We start from the raw sequence: 24,888 nt of genomic DNA on the forward strand, positions 1-24,888 counted from the left end.
AATGGCACTTTAGAAAAGAAAATCTAGAGTAATGTCCACACCAGACCAGTGCTTCTTGAAGAGAGCTATGCTATAAAGTGGCAGTCTTGAAAGCTTTTAAAGGTTGTTTTACAGGATATCTCAAAGCAGGGAAGATTCCAAAGAGTGCAATAAAATCACAGATTTCATTATTTCCAAGATGGTAATTTAGAAGACTTCAACCCATGAGCTTACCTTCTCATCTTTACAAATCATTTTTGAGAGGAAAATGCTCATACATCTAGGAATATTCTCATGGATAGTCTCATGTGATATGTGCATGTATCTTCATGAAAATATGAGAATAGTCAGACAATGCTTAATAGAATACCATATTTTTGAGCCATACAAGTGACTGGGAAGTGTACAAAATACAATAGCTCATTGTTTTTTCCTTGTAAAAATAAAAGTGATCTTATGCATATATTTAGCTCATATAAGTCCTAGATAGTTATAGACATAGTAATAACTCAGTTCAGCTCCCTCCCTGGCACCCCACCTTTGCTGATTTTTAACATTAAATGAGATATAAAATATGACCTATGCAAGTTTCAAGGTGTTCATTTATCACTGGACCTTTTTTATAGGTTTTTGAATGGTACTTCCTTTTCTAATATTTCCTTCTACATTTAATTATTGTTATGTAGAATTTGTATTTTGGGTGGGTTTTTTTTTTTTATCATGCTACTTTATTAAATAAGTTTCTTTGCTATTTGTCAAGAATTAATTTAATTAAATTATCATGTAATTAGTAAATAGGAATAATTTTGACTCCCCTTTGCCAATTTTATGCCTTGAATTTTTCTTTGTTTCATATCATTATTGTGAGTATTTCTAAAAGTATGCCAAATAACAGAAGGAAAGAGGGCATTTTTGTGTTGCTCCTATATTTATTTGGAAAATTTCCAGTCAAGTTGTTTATTATTGTCATTGACAATATCCTCTCCAAGCTTCAGAGAGAAGGTTCCCTCCACTTGGTGAGGCCCTCCTTGTACTTTGTGCTGTAAATTATGTTGATCAGCACTTTAAAAAATTTTTCCACTCATAACCTGTTTTCACCTGAGAAGTTTTTACATGAATTCATGTATATAGGTATATAAAATAGGTATACAGATCAAACATTTACTGATATAAAAATCTTAATTTTGCAACCCCACAAATTCAACTTATAATACCCCATATGAATTCATGACCCACAGTTTAAGCAGCTGGAATGTAGATGACATCAAGTCCCAGAATATTACAGTTCATTCTTAGTGAGATTAATGATTACTCAAAAAATTGGCCAGCAACCATACATAATAGGAGAGAACAAAGTGAATTAAAAATACCTACTGATTATTTAGTAAATTAAAAGACAGTTATCAAATGCCTGCTATATATTAAGTACTATACCAATGTGAATACTGGGGTGTAAATACAAAGAGTTAAATAATTCCTAGTTTTGGGGAGCTTGTATTTTAACAAAAAGACATATCTATAGAAGTGTGTACAAAATAAGCATAAAGAGAATACAAATAAATACAAGATAGTTACATTCAAGATAGTTAGGAAGTGAAGACAAATTGATATTTGAGTTTATCTTGAAGGAAGAAAAAGATTCTCTGAGGTAGAGGTGAGGAAGGAATTCATTCCAGGCAAAGACATTGTTTCAATCATGAGAAATATCCACTAGAGAAGCATGGAGATGAGTGTGTATGAGGAGCAGAAAGAAGACTGGTTTAATTGTATTGCAATGACTGAAAGAGAGGTGGGGAGCATTGTATAATGAAGGTGAATTATGATGACATTAAGTTAGATGGCAAGTTCATTGACTTATTAGTACATCTGAGATAAGTTTTTGAGATGAACAGTGTTTTGGACCCACAATCAGATAGGAAGTAGATAGGAAACTTACATTTCTGAAATTATGCATTGCTTTCAGTAGTCTCAGAATCCTTACTGCAGCAAAACTGTCTTTATTGCTATCACCCTCCTTCTCAGTAGTGCTACATAACCATGAGTCATAGAACATAATGATCTTAGAAGAAGAAACTACAAATAGTCCAAACAGCATAAAAAGATGCACAGCTGACATAAACTAGGCTAATATATATTGTGAACAGTGATTGGCATGCAAAAGGTAGTTTAAAGTACGTTATTGAGGAGAAATATAATTGGAAAAGAAAGTTTGATTATATTGAGACAAATGGATAGCCTAAATGTCAAATCAATTCCCTTAAATTACTTTTAAAAAAATAAGCTCATAATAACACTTCCAGTGAATTGCACAGAACCTCTAAAGAGGATTTATTAGAAAGCATAAACAAAAATTATATAGGATGAAAAGGCCTATGAAGGTTGTCATATGCATTAGTGAAAGAGTATACTTACACCAGTGAGTACTTTTGATCTGCTAAAATACTAATCCATAGTTTAGTTTGGGTTAGGAAACTTGTTGAATAAATTCTATTTCAGGGCTTCACAGAAAGATGGGCTTTAGATAAGCCATAAGGGACAGCTCCTTAAAGAAGCAGAGATTGAGTTTGTTTATGAAGAATGAATAAGACTTGGAGGCATCACAATATAAGAAGCAATTTAAGAGTTCCTTTGGGTAAAATCTCTATCTTCGTAAATTTGTTGCAGCAAATGTTAATCTAGGTGGATGGTAAGTATCCAAAAACAACAGATGCAAATTTTATTGTTTTTATAGTATATCCTCCTAACTAAAATTTCATAGCCACCAATAAGTTTTTCTAAACTATACACAGGCTGTCTCTCCTTATGGTGAATGAAAAAGGGTGGTATATGAAGCTCATCAGCATGTAAATAAGTGGATGGCTTGACCAGAGTTTATCATGTAAAAGTTATTTGTATTGGGGATTTCTGAAAAAGTGACTTAAAAAATTAAAAAGAATGTAGTACAGAGATGGAAAACGTATTGTTAAAAAGCTCCCTAGAGTGACTGGAACCTGATTAAAATATAATTGGGAAATCTTTAACATAATAACAAGGAATACCATACAACATAGATAATTGTTCTAAGTCAATATGTGGCTAGCAGGGATATGTTTCTATTTGAGTTTGACACTATCCATGTAATAAGTACATTTTACTTACATGAGTTATACTAGTTTCAATTGAATGCGCTTTTGCCTCCTCCTCCTCCCTTGTCACTTCAGTAACGTACTTATACACACAGGTTCTCAGGTACTAGTTTAATGACTGTGTTACCATCATAATAATTGTAATAATTAAATTTTATGGCAGCAATGGTAAACATTTGTACATTAAAGTTTACAAAATTTTACACATATTAAATCATTTGATTATAAAAACAGCACACTGCTCACAGTATGAGCATTTTACAGATAAAGAAACTGAGGCTGAGAGAGCCTTGCCCAGAATCACACTATTAGTGAGTGTCTGAAGCAGAATTTTAATTCGATGTCTTCCTAACTCCAAATTCTGTCCCCTTCAGCACAATTGCTACCTACTTGTCCAAGATTTTGAGTGTTATTGTACCATATCAGATATGTTCCTTTTTAAGCATTCATGTTTGTGGAAAATCAAAAGGAATATTGAGACCTTTTGCCATTTCACCTTTCCATATTGCTCCTCCAAAAATAGGAATGAAAAGGACTAAAACTATACAATTTAGACATTCTCATCAAAAAGTATCTTTTGGTAATGTTTCTCCATACTTAGTCTTTATGTTGCTTTGATACTTGATTCATCTGTGAATTGTTGAGTAGCGGTCCCTTTCCCACTTCCCACTTATATTCTTTTTAAATTTTATTTTTAATTCTTATTTATTTTATTTTTCTATCATCTTTTCTTAAAGGAATTACATCCTACTTGGAATCAAAATGGAAAATGTGGAAAGCTGGGTGGTAGCAACTGATGGCCCCAAGTAGACAGTTATATAGTTCTACAATCATGACTGCTAAATTATATAACACTTTCAGAGGAAGAGAGTTAATGGTTGGGCTCACTAAACTGTGTAATTAATGCTTTTTTTTTTCTCTCTGAGCTCCAAGGTTTGATGTGAGCAAAAAGAGCTTGTTTTTTGTTTCCCTCTGGAGTGTGTCCAACATAAAGGACTTTAGTGACAATTAAAAATGTGAGGGCGAAGTCCAAGTTGTCAGGTGGTGATATGAGTATCTTGGATGAGTGTTGCCAGTGGAAATAGAGGAGTAAATTGGTTGCTGCTGGGTGGAGTAATCTTGGCCTTACTGAGACTGTGTCCCCCCCTGCTTCAACCTTTCTTCTCTCTATAAAAGAGAAACAGCAAGTCTAAATATAAAAATAAAAAAGAAATGGAAGCACTTTTATTTCATAGCCTTGTTAAAATGTACAATTTGATTAGCTTATAAATGGCACCTATTGTGTGATTTTGCAGACATCGAGGTATTGAAGATGATTCAGCCAGTGTTGACCAGTGTCAGTTGGTTATGAGACCCTGCTAAGTGGGAACTTTGAGGAATTTTTCAGCTAGTAGAGGAGAAGATAAAACTCTGTGTATTATATATGCACAAATATAATGCGGAGTCAAAGTAGAAGTATGTCTAAGAGATATCCGAAGAACTTTGTTGCATCTTATCAATCCTGTGCCTTGACATATTAATAAATGTTTGTTGACTGACTATTAACTTTTAAAGACTGGATTTTATCCTGAAGTATAACATTTGAATGTGTGCATATATGATATTTCCCTGCTGCTTGACTCTGAATGTTTTCCCCTTTTCTTATATTTCAGGACTCATTGTTGGGGTGATCTTACGGTATGGGATTCCTGCTACCAGTGGCCATGATAAGTCTCTCAGCTGTTCTCAAGAAGACAGGCCATTCAGTACTTTGCTGGTCAATGTCAGTGGGAAGTTCTTTGAGTATACATTAAAAGGAGAAATTAGCCCTGGAAAGATCAACAATGTTGAACAGAATGACATGCTGAGAAAGGTCAGTTGGATTTGGCAAATCTTCATTGTTGTGATTGATGCTTGCTTTTCTCTAAGTGAAAGGGAATTGCCTTTAGACATTGTAACAGTGCTCTTATAATCTCAGATTTAGGATCATGGTATCAGAATATAAAAGTTAGAGGGGAATTTAGAAAACATCTAGTGGAATTCCTTCATTTCTATTATTTATTATTATTATTATTTTAACAATTACTTCGGTCTTCCTTCATCAAAGTCCAGCCATCTTTCCAACTACAGTTGGAAGAATTAAGGCTCACAGAGGATTAAGTGATTTGCCTAAGATTATATAAGTAGTAATTAACAGAACCAAAATTTTAGCTTATATGTTCTGACTCCAGCTCTTATACTATATTTTCTCTCTTTCTAGTCTTTTTAAGTGCTGAAAAGAAAGCTAACTCCTATACATAGCCTTTTCTTACCTGTAGACTAATATGGATGCTAATTCTAAAGATTATCCTAAATTCTTTACTTACTATTTGCTATCTTTCCTCTCTTCCTCCTTTGCTTTCTTCCCTTTTCTTCTTTACCCTTGGCTCCTCCTTCCCTCTCTTCCTTTTTTCTTTCTTTCTTTCTTTCATTCCTTCCTTCTTTCCCTTCCTTCCCTTCCCTTTTTTCTTGCCCTTAAATGAATGAATAAATAACAAAAAAAGGAAAATCCTAATTTTCCTTCTCTTTTTTCTTTCTTCCCTTGCCTTCTCCTTTTCTTCCCTCTTTCTTTGTCTCTTTTTGTTTCTCCTCTTCTCCCTTGTAAACCTGACTCCAAGTGGAATGCATATTTACTGTCAAGAATTTCTCTCCAGGAAAATGAGATTAAACTGATTTTACTTGATTACTGAAATTAAATTGTATTACTTGAAATTGGAAAATTAAGATTTTCATTTTTTGTTATTTATTCATTCATTCATTTGGAGGCATCAGGGCATACTGGGTATAATCAGCCTAGGAGCCCACCAAACCAGAGTTCGTACCTAACCTCTGACCTATATTTACTTCTTCTTGGTGTTCTTAGACATTTTTCTGAGGTTATGAACTACAGAAGGGACAGTCCTCATTGTTAAAGAGATTTACTTCATCAAGAGTTCCCTATATCAATGAAATGATAAGTTTAACCATATCTTTATTCTTGCTTTTATCCAGCAAGTTCCTTCAGTATTTATCACAAAAGAAACACTGAATTGAGAATTAGATGAACTAAGTTCTAGTTTCAATTCTGCCTTAAGCTTTGTATCCTTGAGCATCCCCTTTGCCTCTGCATCTTCTTTTTCTTTAGAAAGGTCATATAGACTGGACTAAGTGATTTCTAGGACTACTTTCTATCCCTTTCTAATCTCTGCAAGATATTCCAGGAGAAGCTCTGTGGATGGTTGATGTCAGTGGCTTAATGTCAGCTAAGTCTTTGGAGTGAATAAAAGGGAGAGAATTTGTCATTTTATAATCTTAACCCAAACATTCTTTCTTGATCTTTGTACCCTCACTCCCATATCTTTTCTGTTGACATTATAAATAGCTGAGTCATTCTGAGGGAAGGGCGTTTTTGTTTTACATTTCTCTACAGTAATGATTATCAGGGGAAGCAAGATGTGTCCATTGTTTTAATATTTAAAGTTGTGTTCTTCCCCTTTATTCTCACCTCCAACCACGGCATGAATTTTTTAATGGCTTAGAATGCTCAAAATTTCACATTAGTTGTGGAGGGGAAACAGCAAAAGCAAATTAGTTCCTCTTCCTAGATCCCTTTAGACTAGAGGTTCTTAAGGGTATCTTAATATAATATTAATATTAATTAATATTTATATAATAATAATAATAATTAATCATTTTATTTATTGCCTATATCTCTTTGTCCACCTGGTAATACCTGGTGGGACTGTTCTTAGGATAGAGTTAAAATAATTGAAGGAAATGCTAAAATTTCAGCTAAAGATTAATGACAGCAACAAAAGTATAGTATCTCATCCCTTTGAACTTAAGGGTTTATGGAGTTCATCCAAGTTCTTGGCCTATAGACCTCAGGTAAACAGAAAATTGTTTGACTTTAGTTATTCTAGAGAGTATACTAACTTTTCCTGAAAAAATGAAAAGAAAGAGATTTTTGGTTGAGAACAAGATTTTTCATTTGCAAATGTAGATGGAGACTCTTTAGAAAGAGACTCCTATTAAAAAGGGGATGCCACTTAGGTAATTGGAGTTCTGACTCCTTTCTTGAGTTTCAGTTTCCATCAGCAACTGTCACTTGGAACCAGATGTTTCTGAAATTTAACATTTCCAAAACAGAACTGATTATGTTTCTCCCAAAATTCTCTTCTCTTCTGAACATCCCTCTACTGCCAATGATCCTACTATTCTCTGCCAGTCAGGCTCACAACCTTGAAATTATCCTCAATTCCTCCCTCACATTCATCTCAAATATCCAATTTGTTGCCTTGTGATTTATTTTTGTTGTTATAGTTTAAGAATTTTCATCCTAGTCCAACTCATTTTTTTTTTTTTTTTTTTTTTTGGAGTTTTTGAGTTTTCTTGGCAGAGCACTGGAGTAGTTTGCCATTTCTTTCTCCAATACATTTTATAGATGAGGAAAATGAGACAGTTTATCCTTCACTCAGCTGCCACAATGATTTTCCTAAACTCAAGATATGACTATATCATACCCTATTCTCCCTCAATAAAATAGAGTGGTTCCCTATGTTGTCTGGGATCAAATATAAAATTCTTTCTTTGGCTTTTAAAGCCCTTCATTATCTTGCCCCTCCCTTCCTTTCCAAAATTCTTAAAGTTCCCTCCTCTCCAATTTATCTGTGATCCAGCAACACTGGTCAGTTTACTATTCTTTGCATACAATATTCCCATCTCCATGCCCTTTAATTAGCTGTTCCCATGTCCCTAAATGCCTTCTTTCCTAACTTCTGCCTTCCCCTGAAAATCCATCATTTCTAAAAAGTCTTTCCTGGTATCTCCATGTCTTTATCACTGCTACTATCATTTCTCTAAGATTACCTTCAATTTCGTTGACTATATTTTATATGCAAAATTATGCAGGTCATGTCTTCAACTAGAATGCGAGTTCTTTGAAGCCAGGGATCAGTTTTGGGATCATATTTGTACCTTTTTTATCCCCAGTGTTTAGTACAGTGCCTGAGTAATGCTTCAGTTACCTTAGTTTTAAAAAGCCAAAGACTCCTACTGCAATCCAGAGCTATCTCCAGTCATCCTTATCTATATCTTGCCACTGTATCCAGATAGCTCAGAAGGAGAAAGTGAGACAGGTGACCTTGCTCATGATAAGATATTCTTGATAAATACTTTTTTGACTGATGACTTAAAAATTGATAAAATGGTTGCTTTCTGTAAAACTTTGTGCTAATAAATGAATGGAGTACCTATGAAGATTTGTCATGTCATGTTGTTTCCTGATAGTAATTGGTTCTTTGATTTCAAAAAATAGAACTAAATAGTTTTTCCAGTGGGAAAAAGAAATCAATAAACTCTAAAGAGTACTTTTGTTTTGTTCTTTTTAAAGAAAAAAGCTATTCACACTAGAGTTCCATGAACTCAGTTTTAAATTCTTTTCTCTCTATAAGTATCAAGGAACAAATCTTGAATTTTTATACTAGTTTGAGTAATAGATATATATATATATATATATTTAAATGACTCTTGGGCAGTGTTGTTGTTATTGATTGTGATACCACAATAAGGAAGGCGAGGCTATTGAGTCATAGGAGTGGGAAGACAGCAGCTGCTGCCCATAATCTGAAGAAGGTATAGAGACTGAAGTCAATACATACAAGCTGTGAGAATCAGAGTTCAACTGGCTTATTAAGTGATGCTGTTGTAGAAACTGATTATTTTTGAAAGGGTGAATAGGGGAGCCTTGTGAGACTCATTCATAGCAGAGATGTGTAACTGTGTTCTAATATTGAGTGTTTTTGTTTGGGTATCTGGCTGCTGTGTGTGACCCTAGAGACATCCTGTATACCTAGGCCGTCCTGTGATAATGCCAGAGATCTTGGGCATGAAGAATCCTGTTCACTCTGTTTTGGTGTCAATAACACCTGTGTTCTTGACAATATTTGATCTTCCATTCCCTATCATTTATGAGTCCCATACTTATCAGATGTCACAGGACTCTGACAAATTGTATTTGTAGAGAAGTAATCTGTTTGGAAGTAGTGAGAGTATAATTCTTTGTGGTGAAACAGACAACAGAATAAGGATATATGTTTTGGTATTTTTACAGACAGCTCAAGAACAAAGGACAAATAACAACAGCTTTAATCACTGACTGAGCATTGCATCAGTTAAATGGAGACCTTAACTTTAAAGGTCAAGGACTCCTAGTGCATCCAGGGCCATCTCCAGTCATCCTGAGCTGGAGATCTTGCCACATGGCTCAAGAAGAGAAAGTAAGGCAGGGGATCTTGCACTGTCCTCCCTCATTTAAATCTAAAACACTTGCATGTCACAGTATCACCTCTCTGATATCATGTTACTTTTTGAGAATTAAAAACAGACAACAAGGTGGCACAGTGGATAGAGTGATGAGCCTGGAATCAGGAAGATCTAAATTCAAATTTTATGTTAAATATTAATTAGGTGTGTAACTGCTTTGCCAAGAAAAACCCAAATGGGGTCATAGAGTATTGGACCCAACTGCACAGCAACAACAAATTTTGCAGGTGTGCATTAAAAATATATAGAGAATAATTTTGTATCATTGGGATGTTATAGAGAGGATTCACAAAGATATTGCAATTTTTTTTTAGAAAATTCTGTCAGTAATTGAAATCTTGTTTCTGAATATGAATAGTAGCTGAAAGGGAAAGAGAACATCCAATAGAGAGGTAATTTAAGCAGCGTACTTTAGGAGAACAGTGCAAGCCTTTGTGTAAATATATGCCCTTAATGTTTAAGATTTTAAATGTGTAAAACACTTCTTTTATGCATTTTATAGGAAGAATGTGGAAGAAAAGGTCCTGCACTCTCTTAAAATATTGTAGCTCAGTGCCAATCTTCCTAAAAATCAATTGTACTCATTGCTCCCTTTAGCATTAGATTGATGCATAATTACATTTTAGTTGACATTAGTTGGGAAGCAAGATGGCATGGTCCCATTTGGGGTTTTCTTGGCAGAGATACTGGAGGAGTTTGCCATTTCTGTCTCCAGCTCATGTTTACAGGTGAGGAAACTGAGACAAACAGGGTTAAGTGACTTGTCCAGGATCACAAGACTAGTAAATGTCTGAGACTGGATTTGAATTCAGATTTTCCTGACTCCAGCCCTGGCACTCTATCCATTGTGCCACCTAGTTAGTTGCCCAGCTATTTCAGGAGGATTCACATTCGAACTCGGTGATCCTGAGGAAATCATTGAACAACCTCTTTGTGCTTCAGTTTTTTCAATTAACACCTCCTTCTTAAGGTTATTAGAAAAATGAAATAATAATTTGTAATGCATTTAACTTGATGGTTCAAGTTAAATGCATTACAAATTATTATTTCATTTGTTCTATTATTTGCTTTTAGCATTGTCCTTGGCTTGTTGTAAACCTTGATAAATGCTCAGTTGATTAACTGGAAGGCTAGTCCTTTAATCTCAAGTAAGACTATAAATTTTATAGCAGTGAAAATCCCATCTATCTTAGAAGAGGGAGTTTCTTCATTAAGCATTTCCCACATGAATGAAATAAGTTTGAACCAAAAAATTTATTTTAATTATGTAATATATACATGCACATGGACATAATTTTACATAGTCAAGAGTTTTACTGTCAAAGTCAAACAAAGGGGCAGCTAGGTGGTGTGGTGGATAGAGCACCAGCCCTGAAGTCAGGAGGACCTGAGTTCAGTTCTGTTCTAGTCTCAGACACTTAACACTGTCTAGCTATGTGACCTTGGGCAACTCACTTAACCCCAATTGCCTTAGCAACAAAAAGCAAAAAGCAAAAAAAAAGTTAAACTTCACATTATTGGTATAATTGTTTTGAGTTACAAATAACATTATACAGCTAAAAACTACTTGAAAATGCTAATGTATGTTACTGGGAATAAGTGAACTGTTCTGAAGACTGAAATTAAATCAGGAGAGACAAATATGCAGTTACACACACACACACACACACACACACACACAGGATTAATTGTTGAAACAACCAGATTAAGCTTCAATTTGTCTCCATGAATCTAGACCCATCCTGCATCAGTTTGACTGACTCTGCTTGGAAGATGCTATTGGGACAGAGGTTATCATTAATCAACAGCAGGTTCATCTCTGTTTCAAGCACTGTGATAGATGAAGTGGGGATACTAAGTAAAAAAAAGTTTTCTACTCACTAGCAGTTTGGGTTCTATCAAGGTGGATCATGACATAAGTAAATACAAAATAAGTAGTAACGTAAGTAAATTAAATCACATAAGTAAATACAAAACAGATAGAAGGTGATTTGGATGAGATACTAGCAAACTTGGGAGACCAAGAAAGGCTAAAACTGAGCTTTGAATAAAATTCACAGACTTGAAAAAGGAATGCTTTCCTGGAATGAGGGACATAGCTTGGGCAAACATTTGGAGATGGGAGATGGAATGTCATGAATGAGAGGCAGCTACTAGACAAGTCTGGCATGAATGTAGAGGGCATGAAAGAGAGTATAATAAATCCAGAAAGGTAGCAGAGCTAGATCTGGAAGAGCTTCAAATGTCAGACAGAAATACTTATATTGATTTAGAATCAGTAGGGAACCAGTAGGGCTTTTTGTATAAACAGACGACATGGTCAGATCTGTGATTTAGGAATATCATTTTGGCATCTTTATGGATGATACATTGGAAATGGGGAGATATTGAAGTTGGAAGACTACTTTGGAAGCTATTGTAGTAGTAGGTTTAAGGAATGATTAGAGATATTGTGGTTGGTGTTCAGTCTTGTCTGACTATTTGTGACCCCATTTGGACTTTACTTGGCAAAGATAATGGAATGGTTTGTCCCTTCTCTAGCTCATTTTACAGATGAGGAAACTGAGGCAAACAAAGTTAAGTCTTTTGTCTGGGGTCATAAATCCTACAACTATCTAAGGCTAGATTTAAACATAGGAAGATGAATCTCTCTGATTCCAAGCCTGGCACTCTATCCTAGCGCCTCCAGAAATGACAGGAATTGGCCACTGATAGGATGGATAGGGCATATAAAGCAGAGAGGTGACTCCAAACCTTCAAACTTGAGGAAAAGGATAATGGTGTCCTTTACAGAAATAGGGATGTTAGGAAGAGGAATGATTTGGAAATGGTCTTTTTTTCTGAATATGTTGATGTTGAGATGCAGATGAGCAAGCGCTAATGATAAATGTTTCATAACTGGGTCTCCAGGGGGAATAAAAATCAAGCTCTGATTGGTAGTATTTGTCACTTTCCAAGGAATAAATAAATGTTCACACTGAAAATTTAACAATCTACTTTCAGTACAAGCTGACTGCAGCAAACCACTCTCTATTAGGTCATTGAATTAGAAATGTTTGGTGGGCTGTTAGGGATGGGGAGGGGATGGTAGTAGAGATAAGTCCGAGCTAGTCTATATTATTTCATGCAAATAGTTTCTATTGCATGGGAGTATAGATTTGGAGTCAGACCTGTGTTCAAATTTCACTCCCTCTCCCCCAGTTTCAATTTTTTCTCATCCATAAAATGGGGAATAATAAAAGCACTTGTCTCCCAAGATAGTTGTGAGGGTGAAACAAGGTCATATCTATAAATTTCTTTGTCCCTTTGAAAGGACTATATAAATGCTGAAGCAGCTAGATAGAACAGCAGGTCTGGAATCGGAAGGCCTGAGTTCAAACTTGGACTTAAGACACTTACTAGTTAGGTGATTTTGAGCAAGTTTTTTAACCCTCTTTGCCTCAGTTTCCTATCTGTAAAATGAGCTGGAGAAGGAAATGGCAAACCACTCTAGTAAGTTTGCCAAGAAAATCCAAATGGGATCATAAAGAATTGGACACGCCTGAAACCACACACACACACACACACACACACACACAAAAAAAAAAAAACAAAAAAACCTAGTTAGGTTCCTATAAAGGCGCCTGATTGGTTCTACGTCTCAGACTCTATAGCATTAAAATGTGAGATTTGGATGAGATGATCCATGAACTTCTATTCTTCTCAGTCATAGAATTTCAGAATTGGAAGAGACCTTGGTGGTCATTTAAGCCAACCTGTCCCTGAACAGAATTCCCCCTTGCCCTATCATTTGACTTCCACTTAAAGTGTAACCCAATACTTCCCAAAACAATCCATTTCTCTTTGGAGTACCTGTAGTTATTTAAAAAGTCTCCCTTCTATCCAACCTTAATTGCTTCTTTCTGGCTTTGGGGAGTTTTCCTAGTTCTGTCCTCTGGGCACCAGACAAAACAAGTTTATTCTCTCTTTCACTTGACAGCCTTTGAATCACTTGAATACAGAAACCATGTTCTCTTCTTCTCTCCCCTTCCTCACCCTATTCCACCCTGTCTTTTCTCCAGAGTAAACGTCCATCTTTCCCCATATTCCATGGTTGCCTGGTTGTCTGAATACTTTCCAGATTTAGAAAATAGCCTTTTTAAAATGTTGCCCCAAACTGAGTGTCACTAAAGTCTGATAAAAGGAAAAGATAATCCCTCCAATTCTGGAGATGTGCCTTATACCACATTGTTGACTTGTTGAGCTTGTGCTCTATGATACCTCTAGATCTTCCTCAGAACAACTGCAGTGTGGCTTTGCTTTTTCCCATGGTGGACCTATGAAATTGATTTTAGGGATCCAAGTATAAAATGTAACCATTTATCCTTATTTAATTTCATCTTTTTTCATCCTGGTTCAATGTGAATTGTGTCACCCAGTTTTGTATCATGGACAGATTTGATAAGCATGCAGTGTCTTCCTACATGGTCACTAATAAACTTGTTAGAAACCTCCTAGATGTTTCACTAGAGACCTCCTTCCAAGTTGATATTAAATTATAATAATATATTTTTAAAGTTATCACTTATGTAATACTTTAAGGTTTTCAAAGTATTCCATATATATTGATCCTCAGTAGTTCTTTGAGGTGAGTATTACATTTATTATCCCCATTTTATAAAGAAAAGTACTTGGACTAAGAGAGATTGTTACGTTCCCAGGATGTCCCTCAAATGTTAAATATTTTAAACCCAGAATTTAAGCCTAGTTCTTCCCAGTTCTAGGCCCAACACTGAATTTGCTATGTACATTCTCTCTTTTGGTTTGAGTCTAAAATCCTGCAATATTTAAACTTTAGATCAAGTCAGAGGATGCATGGTTCAAATAAACTTGCCCTCTATGTTGAACCCCCCCATTATTTTTAGCCCAAAACTCAATTGAACTACCATGAGAAAGAGATCTTTGATCAGTGTCAAGTGTTGAAGATGATTAATCCTCTCTTGGCTTTTTGTGATATTAGAAGATTTTTGATTCAGATAATATTATTAATAATATGAGCTGAATTTTGAAGGAAGCCAGGGAAGCTGAGAAGCATGGGTGAAAAAGAAGAGCATTCCAGGCATAAAGGACAACCAATGCAAAATTACAGAAATGGGAGATAGGATGTCATGATAAAGAAAAGACTGAAGGAATAAAGCATAGGAAGACTGGAAAGGTAGGAAGGGGCCAAGCTTTTAAAATTCCAGGAAAAGAACCTTATATTTCATCGTAACAAGTCAATGAAGTTTATTTAATATTAATGGCAGGTCAACAGAGTTTATTGAATAAGAGGGTCAGGGGAAATTTACATACATACAACTAAAGCTGAAAGCATCAAGCAGAGTAGAATTGGAATTCAGGAAATTTTCCCAAGACCAAGTCTTGATTCCCAATCCCAGTTCTGCTGCCAAGAATTGACAAGTGCCCAAGGGCAGGATGAACGTCTTCATCTTGATATATAAGGAACACATGGGTGAAACCAACTTTTGCCTTAAGCATCCTCAGAGGTACAGTACAAAGATAAAGACTAAAGTGAATGAACTGACAAAACCAATACATTAAAAAAAAAAAAAACAAACAACAACAAAAACCACCTCCCACCAAAAACCAGATTAGAAATTCTAAAAATCAAGAAAAAACACATTGAATTAATAAATTAAACTTATAGCTGTTTTTTTTAAACTAAGTAAAATGGATAATCCATTAGTCTAATTAAAAGAGAAGAAATCCAGACTTCCTCTGGAACAACAACAAAAAAAAACAAAAATAAAGAACAACAAATGAAGAGAAGAAAGAAAATTATTTAAAATTATTTTTTCTAATTATATAATGAACAAAAATGATACTTCAAATGAAATGAAGAGGTCTCTAATATGAATGAACTAATATCATTTCTCAACTTGATAAATTTAAAACTTCCATTTTCTAAAAGGAAAATAATTGTGTTGAGATGGAAATTAGTCTTCATACTCAGAAGATTTAAGAAAGTTTTTAAAAAGCATACAGACCTCTACTGAATATATTAAAAAGGCACTGCTTTCTAATTTTTCTTAAGTGGATTTTCCATTTCAAATAGCTCAGTAATTTCAGTCCATTTTGAGTTGCAGATTGTGGTGACATTAGTAATTGCTATAAACAACTGTGATCTGGGTTCTGTAAAGAAACACCAAACTGGAATCAAAAGACTTCCAACAGCTGTTTAGAAATATGTGCTGTGTGGTTGTTGTTCTGATGATCATTTCTGGTATTTGAGGGTAACTAGCTATTTATCTACTGCACCAACTAGCTATTCATAATTAATCTTGTACCTAGAGTTAGGAAGACTTGAACCATAGACATTTACCAGTAATCCTGGACAAGTTATTTAAACTGTTTGCCTCAGTTTCCTCATCTGCACACCTATAGGCTTGTTGTGAGAATCAAATGAGATAATATTTGGAAAGCTCTGGCACATAGTAGGCACTGTATAAATAATTAGTCCCTTTCCTTGATTATATTGCACTGTTCTAAATAACTTTCCCCACCAAATCAGATCTGTATAAATCCCCAGTAATTTGTACAATTTTTCAAAATGCTTTATGTTTGCTTATATATGATCATTTTCCCCTTTAAAGTCAACAAATCAAATCTAGTATTTATAGAGTTCTTCCTGTTTGCTGGGTTGGGTTCTAAACAATGGGAATAACAAATGCAAGAAAAAGAAAAATAGCCCTTCATCTCATGGAACTTAAGTTTCAGTGGAGGAACACAACAGAAAAGGAAGCTGAAGGAGTGGAAAAGCAGGATATTATGGGATCATGGTGGAAAAGTCCTTACAATCAGTAGCAGAGCTCATAGAAGAATGAAAGAATAACTTATATAACTCTTCAAATTGGGTAATCTTAGTAGGAAGCCAAAAGGGTAAATCAATCTTTCATGGTTTGAAGGCCACAGAGACATAAGCATTTTTCAGGGTGAGTAGGCTGCTGGGAGATGGAGGAGAAATCCAGAAACTCTGGAGCAAATTTGGGAAAGGGACAAAGAAGAAGCATACCTGCTGGGATGACCTATATATGGACCAATATAATAAGAATGAACTGTTTGGTCAGTGGTGTGTGTGGTAGTAAAGTACTTTCAATGAATTGTCAAAATGAATTAAATCATACTTTTTAAAATACTAAAGTGACACTTCAGGACTGGAAATCATAGAGATAAGAAAGAGGAGAGAGCTCATGTAGCCTCTCTGAATGTTTTCTGAAGGTTGCACTTCTGCTCAAGTTGATGGGTTGTCCACATTAATGTTTTAAATTCTTAATATCTTGAAAATCATTATTGAATAAATATTTATTGAAATAAATAGTAAATAAACACATCAAATGTGTTTTAATGAAAAATGAATTTTTTTTTTTAACCTTTAGGTAACTTTTGATCCAGAAGTATTTTTCAACATTTTGCTGCCTCCAATTATTTTTCATGCTGGATATAGTTTAAAGAAGGTAAGAGGTTTTAATAATTTGAAGTATGTAGTATCTACTACCAAGTAGATTTATTTCTCATATTCTTCCACACCACCCAGTAATTACTTAGTAAATGCAGCTGAGTGGTTAACAGTGTGTTTCATCCAAGTAACCTGAAATCAGATTATTTCTTCCTCAAAATCTATTTAATCCTATAGTGAAGGATTGCTGGGAATGGTGGAAAGTTGACTTAAAGCTATTGTTTATATTATGCACAATCTTTTTTTGAGGATTTTTTCTCCAATTATATGTAAACAAAAATTTAACATGCTTTTAAAAATGTTTGAGTTCTAAATTTTCTCCTTTCTTTTCTCCCCTCCCCCTTCCTTGGGAAGGCAAGTAATTTGATATAGATTATACAAGTGCAGTCATGTAAAACATTTCCATATTAAATAGGTTACAAAAGAAATCTCAGCCCAAACAAACAAACAAAGTAGCCACTGGTTTTGTGCTCAACTTAACTCTTTTGATGCCAACTCATGCAAATTGACATGCAATGGGGACTTTTAAAAAGAAATCTCTCATCTATTTGGGTCATCTTTATTCCTTCTATTTTTCTATGGCTCTTCACATAACTATATATGAACAATGATTCATTACTTTGTAGAAAATACACCTTTCTTTCTCAACCTGAGGTTCTCAACAAATGTTCCTGAGGTTCTCATTCAGCTGAGATTTGCTAATGTATATGGAGTGCTTTAAAACATATGTGTATAAAATACACACGTGTATATACCATACATGCATACATATATGTGTAAGTGGTGTATGCATGTATGTTTGCAGTATATATGTGTACAATACATGTCTTGGGGTATGTCTGTATGCCTACATGTCTGTGGTGTGTGCACATATATGCTGTGTGAAATTGTATACATATATATATGCACATAGATATACATGTATAGATATGTGTGTAGTGCATAAATGTATGTTGCAGTATGTATACATGTGTGTAGATATGTATGTACTATGTGCGTATGTATGTGTGGAGCATGTGTGTATGGATATTGTATGCATGTATTATATATATATATATATATATATATATATATATATATGGATTTAGATATATACATAATTGTATGTATAAGTAGTATATAGAAATATATGTGTGTGCATGTGATATATATAGTTATAGAGATACAGATATATACCGTGGGTAGATATTTATACATGTGTGTGCACATATGTGTGTATGCATGTGTTTGTATGTATGCATATGTGTGTTTGGTGTATATGTGGTGTATCTGTGTATATAGCATAGATGTGTAAATGGTATATATGGGTTTAAGTATATAATGTGGGTATATATGTATGTGTGTGTATATGTGTAAATAGTATAGATGTGTGTGTGTGTGTGTGTATTATCAAGTTTATAGAAACAGAGAACTAGACTTGAGATTTCATTAGTATAGGGAACTCCCAGATGAGGACACTCCTAACACTGGAGTTTGACACTTTTTCTTCAAATTAAGAGTGCTGCTTAAAATCTGAAAATTGAAGAAATCGAACATTTCAGAAACAAGACTAGAACTCAAGTTTTCCTGGCTTTCTTTAAGACCAGCACTTTATCCATTGGCGGCCACACTGCTTCTCTCAAGCTCATTTTTTGCAATAAAATTGAGATTCAGACTGTGAAAAGTACCTTAATATGTGAAAAGCACCTTAATCTTCCCAGAGCCTCCTCTTTGACAGCCATATTCCCTTTGGAAGAAGAAATGATAGGCTCTGCTCCTATGGAGTTGAATGTTCTAGTGTGTAGGACATCATTGGTCTTCAGCTTTTACTGTCTTTTCTCTATTCAAGAAGTATCCTGTATTATGGGCACTTCAGTAGTGTGTGCTGTTGTATAAGTGCCAACTTGTATTAAATCTCCTGTCAATTAAACTTTATAAATATTTCATCACAAACTACTGATGTGTAAACAGATATGTTTAGGCCTCTCTGGCTTATGTCCATCTATTCAGACTCAGGAAATCATCATCATCATCTTTGTTTTTGCCCCAGTACACACATTATTTGACAAAGTGTTTCTTTTAAAAAAGTATGTCATATACAATCCTTTTTCCTTCTCTTCCTTGTGTTTTGAGATTTTTTTTTGTTGACATTCGAACTAATAATTTAAAAAAAGGAAATTTACATTTTAAAAAATCCAACATGTATTCAAGCACTGAACTTGGAGTTAAGGCACCTATGTGTAAATCATGACTGTGACACATAGACACTCTTTCCTCAGGAACTAATCATTTAACCTCTTGTGACTTAAAGTCACTGTAAGTTGTTCAGTTGTTTCAGTTATGTCTGAGTTTTCATGACCCCATTTGGGGTTTTCTTGGCAAAGTTATTAGAGTAGTTTGCCATTTCCTTCTCCAGCTTATTTTATAGATGAAGAAACTAAAGCAAACAGGATTAAGTGTCTTGCCCCAGCCAAGCAGCTAGTAAGCATCTGAGGTCAGATTTGAACTCAAAAAGATGAATCTTGACTCCAAGCCTAGCACTCTATTGAGCTACCTAGTGCCCCAAACCCATTATTTAGGAAATTTATAACACCTTCTTTATAAAATGGAAATAACTTATCATATAGGGTCATTATGAGGAAATCACTTAGTAAATCTTAAAGTGCTTTATAAATGGTGAATTGTCATAATTCACATAAGAAAGTCCAAATCTGAGAAGGGAAATTTGTTTTCAGGCCAGTCTATCAATTAACAAGTCACATGACCAGTATGTGTCAGAGAGGCTACTTGAACCCATGTCTTTTTGGTTTTGAGACTAATATTCTGTTTACTATCCTACACTTCCTTTTAAGTGCCTAAAGAGCAGGAAAATAAATCTAGTTTGGCTTCAGCATAGCAAGACTAGTTAATACATAGTAATAGGACACTATGTAGAAAAAACAACACATTAATTGACACAACTTGGTCCTTTAAGGTATTCTTAAATTCTGGCACAATTTAACATTTAACTGTGAATCACTTATGTATGGATTGTCAGGCCTTTCCTGAATATTGCCTTTTACTTTACTTTATCATACCCCTTCAATCCATCTTAGATTCTCACACTCGTTTCCCAGCTAAGCTCTGTGCAAAGACAATATAAGTTGATTCACAGTTCTTAATTTCCATGAAATCCACTTTTTTTAAAAACTTCTACTATTAATGTAAATGAATTGTTATGTAAAATGAATTTTAATCAGAAACTAAATAATTTAAGACACAAATATAATGTTCCAGAGATAAATAAAAATAATATAACTTTTGCTACAATGACTACTTTATTTATGGTCAGCAAGATAGGGCTTTGTTGAGACTCAGGTGTGAGCAGGCTTTTAACCAATAAATCTTGCTCTAGAGCTTTCAGTTTTGTTTTCTAGTTGCTGGAAGCCTCACTGATGATTCAGTTTCTTCCTTTCTTTTTAAAATGAGCTTTTAAAAAATCCCTAGACATGTTTTTTTTTTTTTTTTTAAATAACGGTTATTGCTTGTCAAGTGAGAATGCCCTAGATATTGAATATCCCAAACCAAGACATAGCAACCCATAAAAAGAGACCTCATGTAATTGTGAAGCTAACTCACAAAATCTTGGGACTCTAGAAAAGGAGAATTTGCTATGCCTTTGTATGAATCCAGGAGACCAGTATTCACTCAAAGGCTAGCACTTCTTTTTGGACTATTCAAAATACATTTACATTGTGTAAAAGAATTGTTTCTAAGATGAAATCTATCCCTTAAAATATCTGAAGAGTCATGGTTTTTCCCCCAGTATTTTCATCTCCTCTCTCTTCAAGTCAGATTTTGAGATTTCCCTAAATTCATTTCAAATAAGTGTCAACACCTGAACTAATTAATATCCATGATATTGACCTTGATGGTACTACAAGATGCCAAAGTGATTCCTGTATCACCAAAGACAGATTTGATTGTTTCATTCGACAAATGTTTATTAAGAACTTGCTGGGTGCAGAACATTGGACTAATAGGCATTGGGAGAGGAACCAAGTTAGAGGAGACATGATCTACCTTCTGCCTTCATCTGGTAGGAGAAAAGAGAGAAACAAATACAGAGAGGGAGGGGAATGGAGAAGAGTATGAGAGAGACAGAAACCCACAGAGAAAGAGAAGAGACAGAGCACATGCTTGAGTCACAGCTTTTTTTGTTTATTTGTTTGTTTTTAAATTAATTAGAGGTGTAGAGCAAAAAAAAAGCTCTGTGAAGTCTCATGGGAAAGAGGTCAATACAAAAAGGAAGGTCAGAAAATCTTCCTGGAGTAAGGGGCATTTGTCTTGCCAGTGTAATTTGAGTGTTAGCTGTATTGTAATTCTTGGCAATTGGTTATCCATAAAGCTTAAGTAATATCTCTCTTATATATGATTAAATAGAGCATCCCCATTAGCTTTACTTAGCTTTTCCTGATTTATGCTTTAGCTGGTAAAGCCAAGGAGTTAGTTTCCCAAGCTGATATTTTGATGTTACTTTACTTTTTACCTTTTAATGTAACTAAAACTGACCTTGTAGGTAAGCTTTCTTTTTTTTTTGGAGAGATGTGGTCTTGTCTATATTGTCAAAAGTCTCAAAGTGATTTATATTTTTCTTATTTAGAGACACTTTTTCAGGAATCTTGGGTCTATTCTGGCTTATGCTTTCTTAGGGACTGCTGTCTCCTGTTTCATTATTGGGTAAGTGAGACTTTCTTATAGATTTGAGTGAATGTGTTTTTTTTAGAAATGCTATAATACATGTGAGTTCAAAGAACCCAATATTTGTGATTTTAGTGATAACTATAGTTACAATGATCTAAACTGTAAAATTTGTCATTATTTATTAGAGATACTGGTAAATTCAGAATTATTTTAATTAAACACTCCAGAAGTTTTGTCATAAATTTGTTGTCATATATATGTTGTTATATTTTTGTGAAATTTTTACATGACAATTTTTGGATTAAGCATGCTGTTGACATAATGGAAACAAAGATACTTTGACAGAGATGTTAGAGAATTCATTTCTGGCCTCTTGTAGTTCAGAGCTTGTCATGTCAGCCCAGTTTTGTGGCATGAGGCCCCCATTATTAAATAAATGGAACCAAGTGTGCCTCAGTAAGCAGTGATAAAAGTGTCCAACATTTTGAAAATTAAAATTAATTTAGTTTTTCTAAAAATTAGTTTTGAGATCATAGAATGATTTTACTAAGATCTTTATTTAGTTTTTATACAAATCCCTAAGCCACCCAGAAATTGTCTGTATACACCTTTTCTTTTGCATTGACTTTTCCCTGGGGTAATCCAGCTATTTAATTTGAATTAGGATTGGTTTAACTATTAGACATAAATCTAGTTCCTTATGATTTAATTTGAGAATTGCCATTCTTATAATTCTAAAGGAGGGCCTACTAATTTAACTTTAAAAGTCCCTTGCTATATCTTTTAAAATGTAAAAACTATTGAGGGAAATATAAAATTCTTGACACCTTAGTATGAATGAGTTTTCCAGATCCTTTGAGAGATCTCTAAAGTTTCAAGATAGAGGAAAATTTTCTAAATTGGTGAGTGGGCGAGGGAAAGCCTTGAAAAGGGAAGTTGAATTAACTACTTCACTATTAAGGTGTAGGGGATCTTATTTTATATGTATTTTTGGAGGGATATAGACTAAAGCTACAGGTGATAAAGACATATCAAGATAGGCTATCAGGAAGAAGTACTGAGTCTGAGAGGTTTGGTTCCCCCCCCCCCAATCTTGACTCATACATATCTGGGTTTTGGAACTTCTCTATTCCAAAATATAAGATATTTTAGAGCAAATTTCTATCCAAGATGAATTGAAAACTCAGAAAATACTGAACAAAAGTCTTAAAAGAGACTCTTTTCCATAGTGGAATGAGGAAGCATTGTAATATTGCCTATGTCTGTATACTGTGCTTCTTTCTGATTGTTGCTGTTATAAGCAACAGACTCATAAAACCAATTAGCTTGTGTGAACCCTTTAATAGTCATTTCTATACTGATATTCAGTAGGAGAAATTACTGAAATTGAACTCTGCTTTTGGCTTTTGAATAACCCTTTGCAAAGGTTAGGTCTAGGCAGGAGGCAAATAACACTTCTCAGTTTTCTGGCTCTATCTTTCCATTTTATTGATGGTGAATCTCTGGAAGGTTTTCTTAGAATCCTGTGAATTTCCCATTGTGTCATGGTATGTTGTGGGTGCTTTTACCCTCTTTATTTCTTAGTTATTCAGTTCCTCAGCATCTTCTTTAGAAACTGAAATTCTAACTTAGATAATAGACTCCAGTGCTAATTGAAAACCTTGTTGAGCAGCTGCTCCAATTGTTTTTTCATTGCCTCTTTAAAAATGCAATGATCAAATGACTCAGCAAAATGGCATTGACTACAAAGTTATCTGCTGCTAATGTCCTTTTATTGTTTATAGGTTTTTTCAGAGTTTTGGAGTAAATGACATCCGGTATCAATTACATTTTTTTTAATAATGACATAAATGATTCTGCTTTCATTTTTTTTCTGAGCTCCCTGGTAAACTACCCTGCTAATATGATCATTTTTCTCTTACAGAAATCTCATGTATGGTGTTGTGAAGCTCATGAAGCTAGTAGGACAGCTCTCTGATAAATTTTACTACACTGATTGTCTCTTGTTTGGAGCAATTATCTCTGCCACTGATCCAGGTATTTAACCAGTTGGTGCTCTTTGCCACTATTTGCAGTCACCTCTGTGTCTACTCAGATGGTCTTTCTGAATGACTATAGGAAAAAAAAATCATTCTCACATCCCTGGTCTTTTGATAGTGAGCCTCTCTTTTAGTCAGCCCAAGGGCTGAGCATTGGGATACCAAAAAAGGGACAAAAACATGCTCCCATCACTCAAGGAAGTTACAGTCTTACAGGGGAGAAAACATGCAAACAGCTAAATAGCTGTTGTAAATACAACTGCAATTAAAACAATTTAAATTTGTGGCAGTCTTAGAAGGAAGACACTGATGGGGAAAGATATCCTGTAGAAGTTATTTTAGTTGAGATTTGAGAATAACCAGAAGGCAGGGGTGAAGTTAGATAGTTTTCCGGGTTTGGAGGACAGCTATTGAAAAGGCAGACCCAGAAGATGAGGTGCTGTTGGAAAGCAGCAGTAAGAAGGCCAGTGTTATTGGATTGTAATCTACATCCAAGGAAGTAGAGTATAAAAAGTTTAGAAAGAGAGAGGTAGTTTTTTTTCGGTCTTAATTTTTATTTATCATTTTTTTTTTAACTACAGCTTTTTATTTTCAGAACATAAACATGGATAATTTTTCAACATTGATCCTTGCAAAACATTGTGTTCCAATTTTTTCCCTCCCTTCCCTGCATCCCCTCCCCTAGATGGCAAGTAATCCAATATATGTATACATATTTATACAATTATGCTGAACAAGAAAAATCAGATCCAAAAAAAAAATGAGAAAGAAAACAAAATGCAAGTAAACAGCAAAAAGAGTGAAAATACTATGTTGTGATCCACATTCAGTTTCCACAGTCCAAGAGAAGTAGGTTTTAAAAGCCAGAAGATTTTACATTTGGTCCTGGAGGCAATAGGGAGCTACTCTGGTTTATTGAGTAAGGTGGGGTCACACTTAACTCTTTCAGGAAGATCAATCAGTTTGACAGAGTAGAAGATGGACCAAAGTGGGAAGAAATTTGAAGCAGAGAGGCCAGTCTGAAAAGTATTGCAGTAGGTGATAAAGAGCCTGTGGCTACATGGCAGCATTGTGAGTAGAAAACAGAATGACTTGTATGTTATTGATGTGGTGCAATCCTTAGGATGATGTAATAACCCCTAAGCTACCTGACTTTGAGAATGATATAGTGCAAATGTGAGCTGTCTTAACTTAGGAATGATATACTTCTTCCCTTAAGCTGTATTGCCTTAGTTTACCTTGTACAGCCAGGAGGCTGTCCCAAAGA

The 24,888-nt window shown here is 34.6% G+C and overlaps 1 protein-coding gene across 3 annotated transcripts in view; it reads left to right on the top strand.

Moving 5' to 3' along the window:
• The window catches only part of SLC9A7 (solute carrier family 9 member A7), a 195,090-nt gene that overhangs the window by 77,315 nt on the left and 92,887 nt on the right, over nucleotides 1-24,888 (top strand). For all 3 annotated transcript variants that reach the window (XM_031959079.1, XM_031959080.1, XM_031959081.1), the window contains exons 2-5: nucleotides 4,757-4,956; nucleotides 16,841-16,918; nucleotides 21,542-21,618; nucleotides 23,507-23,619. In XM_031959079.1, coding sequence (XP_031814939.1) covers nucleotides 4,757-4,956; nucleotides 16,841-16,918; nucleotides 21,542-21,618; nucleotides 23,507-23,619 — 468 coding nt within the window. The remainder of the gene's footprint in view (nucleotides 1-4,756; nucleotides 4,957-16,840; nucleotides 16,919-21,541; nucleotides 21,619-23,506; nucleotides 23,620-24,888) is intronic.

The sequence above is a fragment of the Sarcophilus harrisii genome, chromosome 3, assembly GCF_902635505.1.
Source record: "Sarcophilus harrisii chromosome 3, mSarHar1.11, whole genome shotgun sequence".
Classification (NCBI taxonomy): Eukaryota; Metazoa; Chordata; class Mammalia; order Dasyuromorphia; family Dasyuridae; genus Sarcophilus; species Sarcophilus harrisii.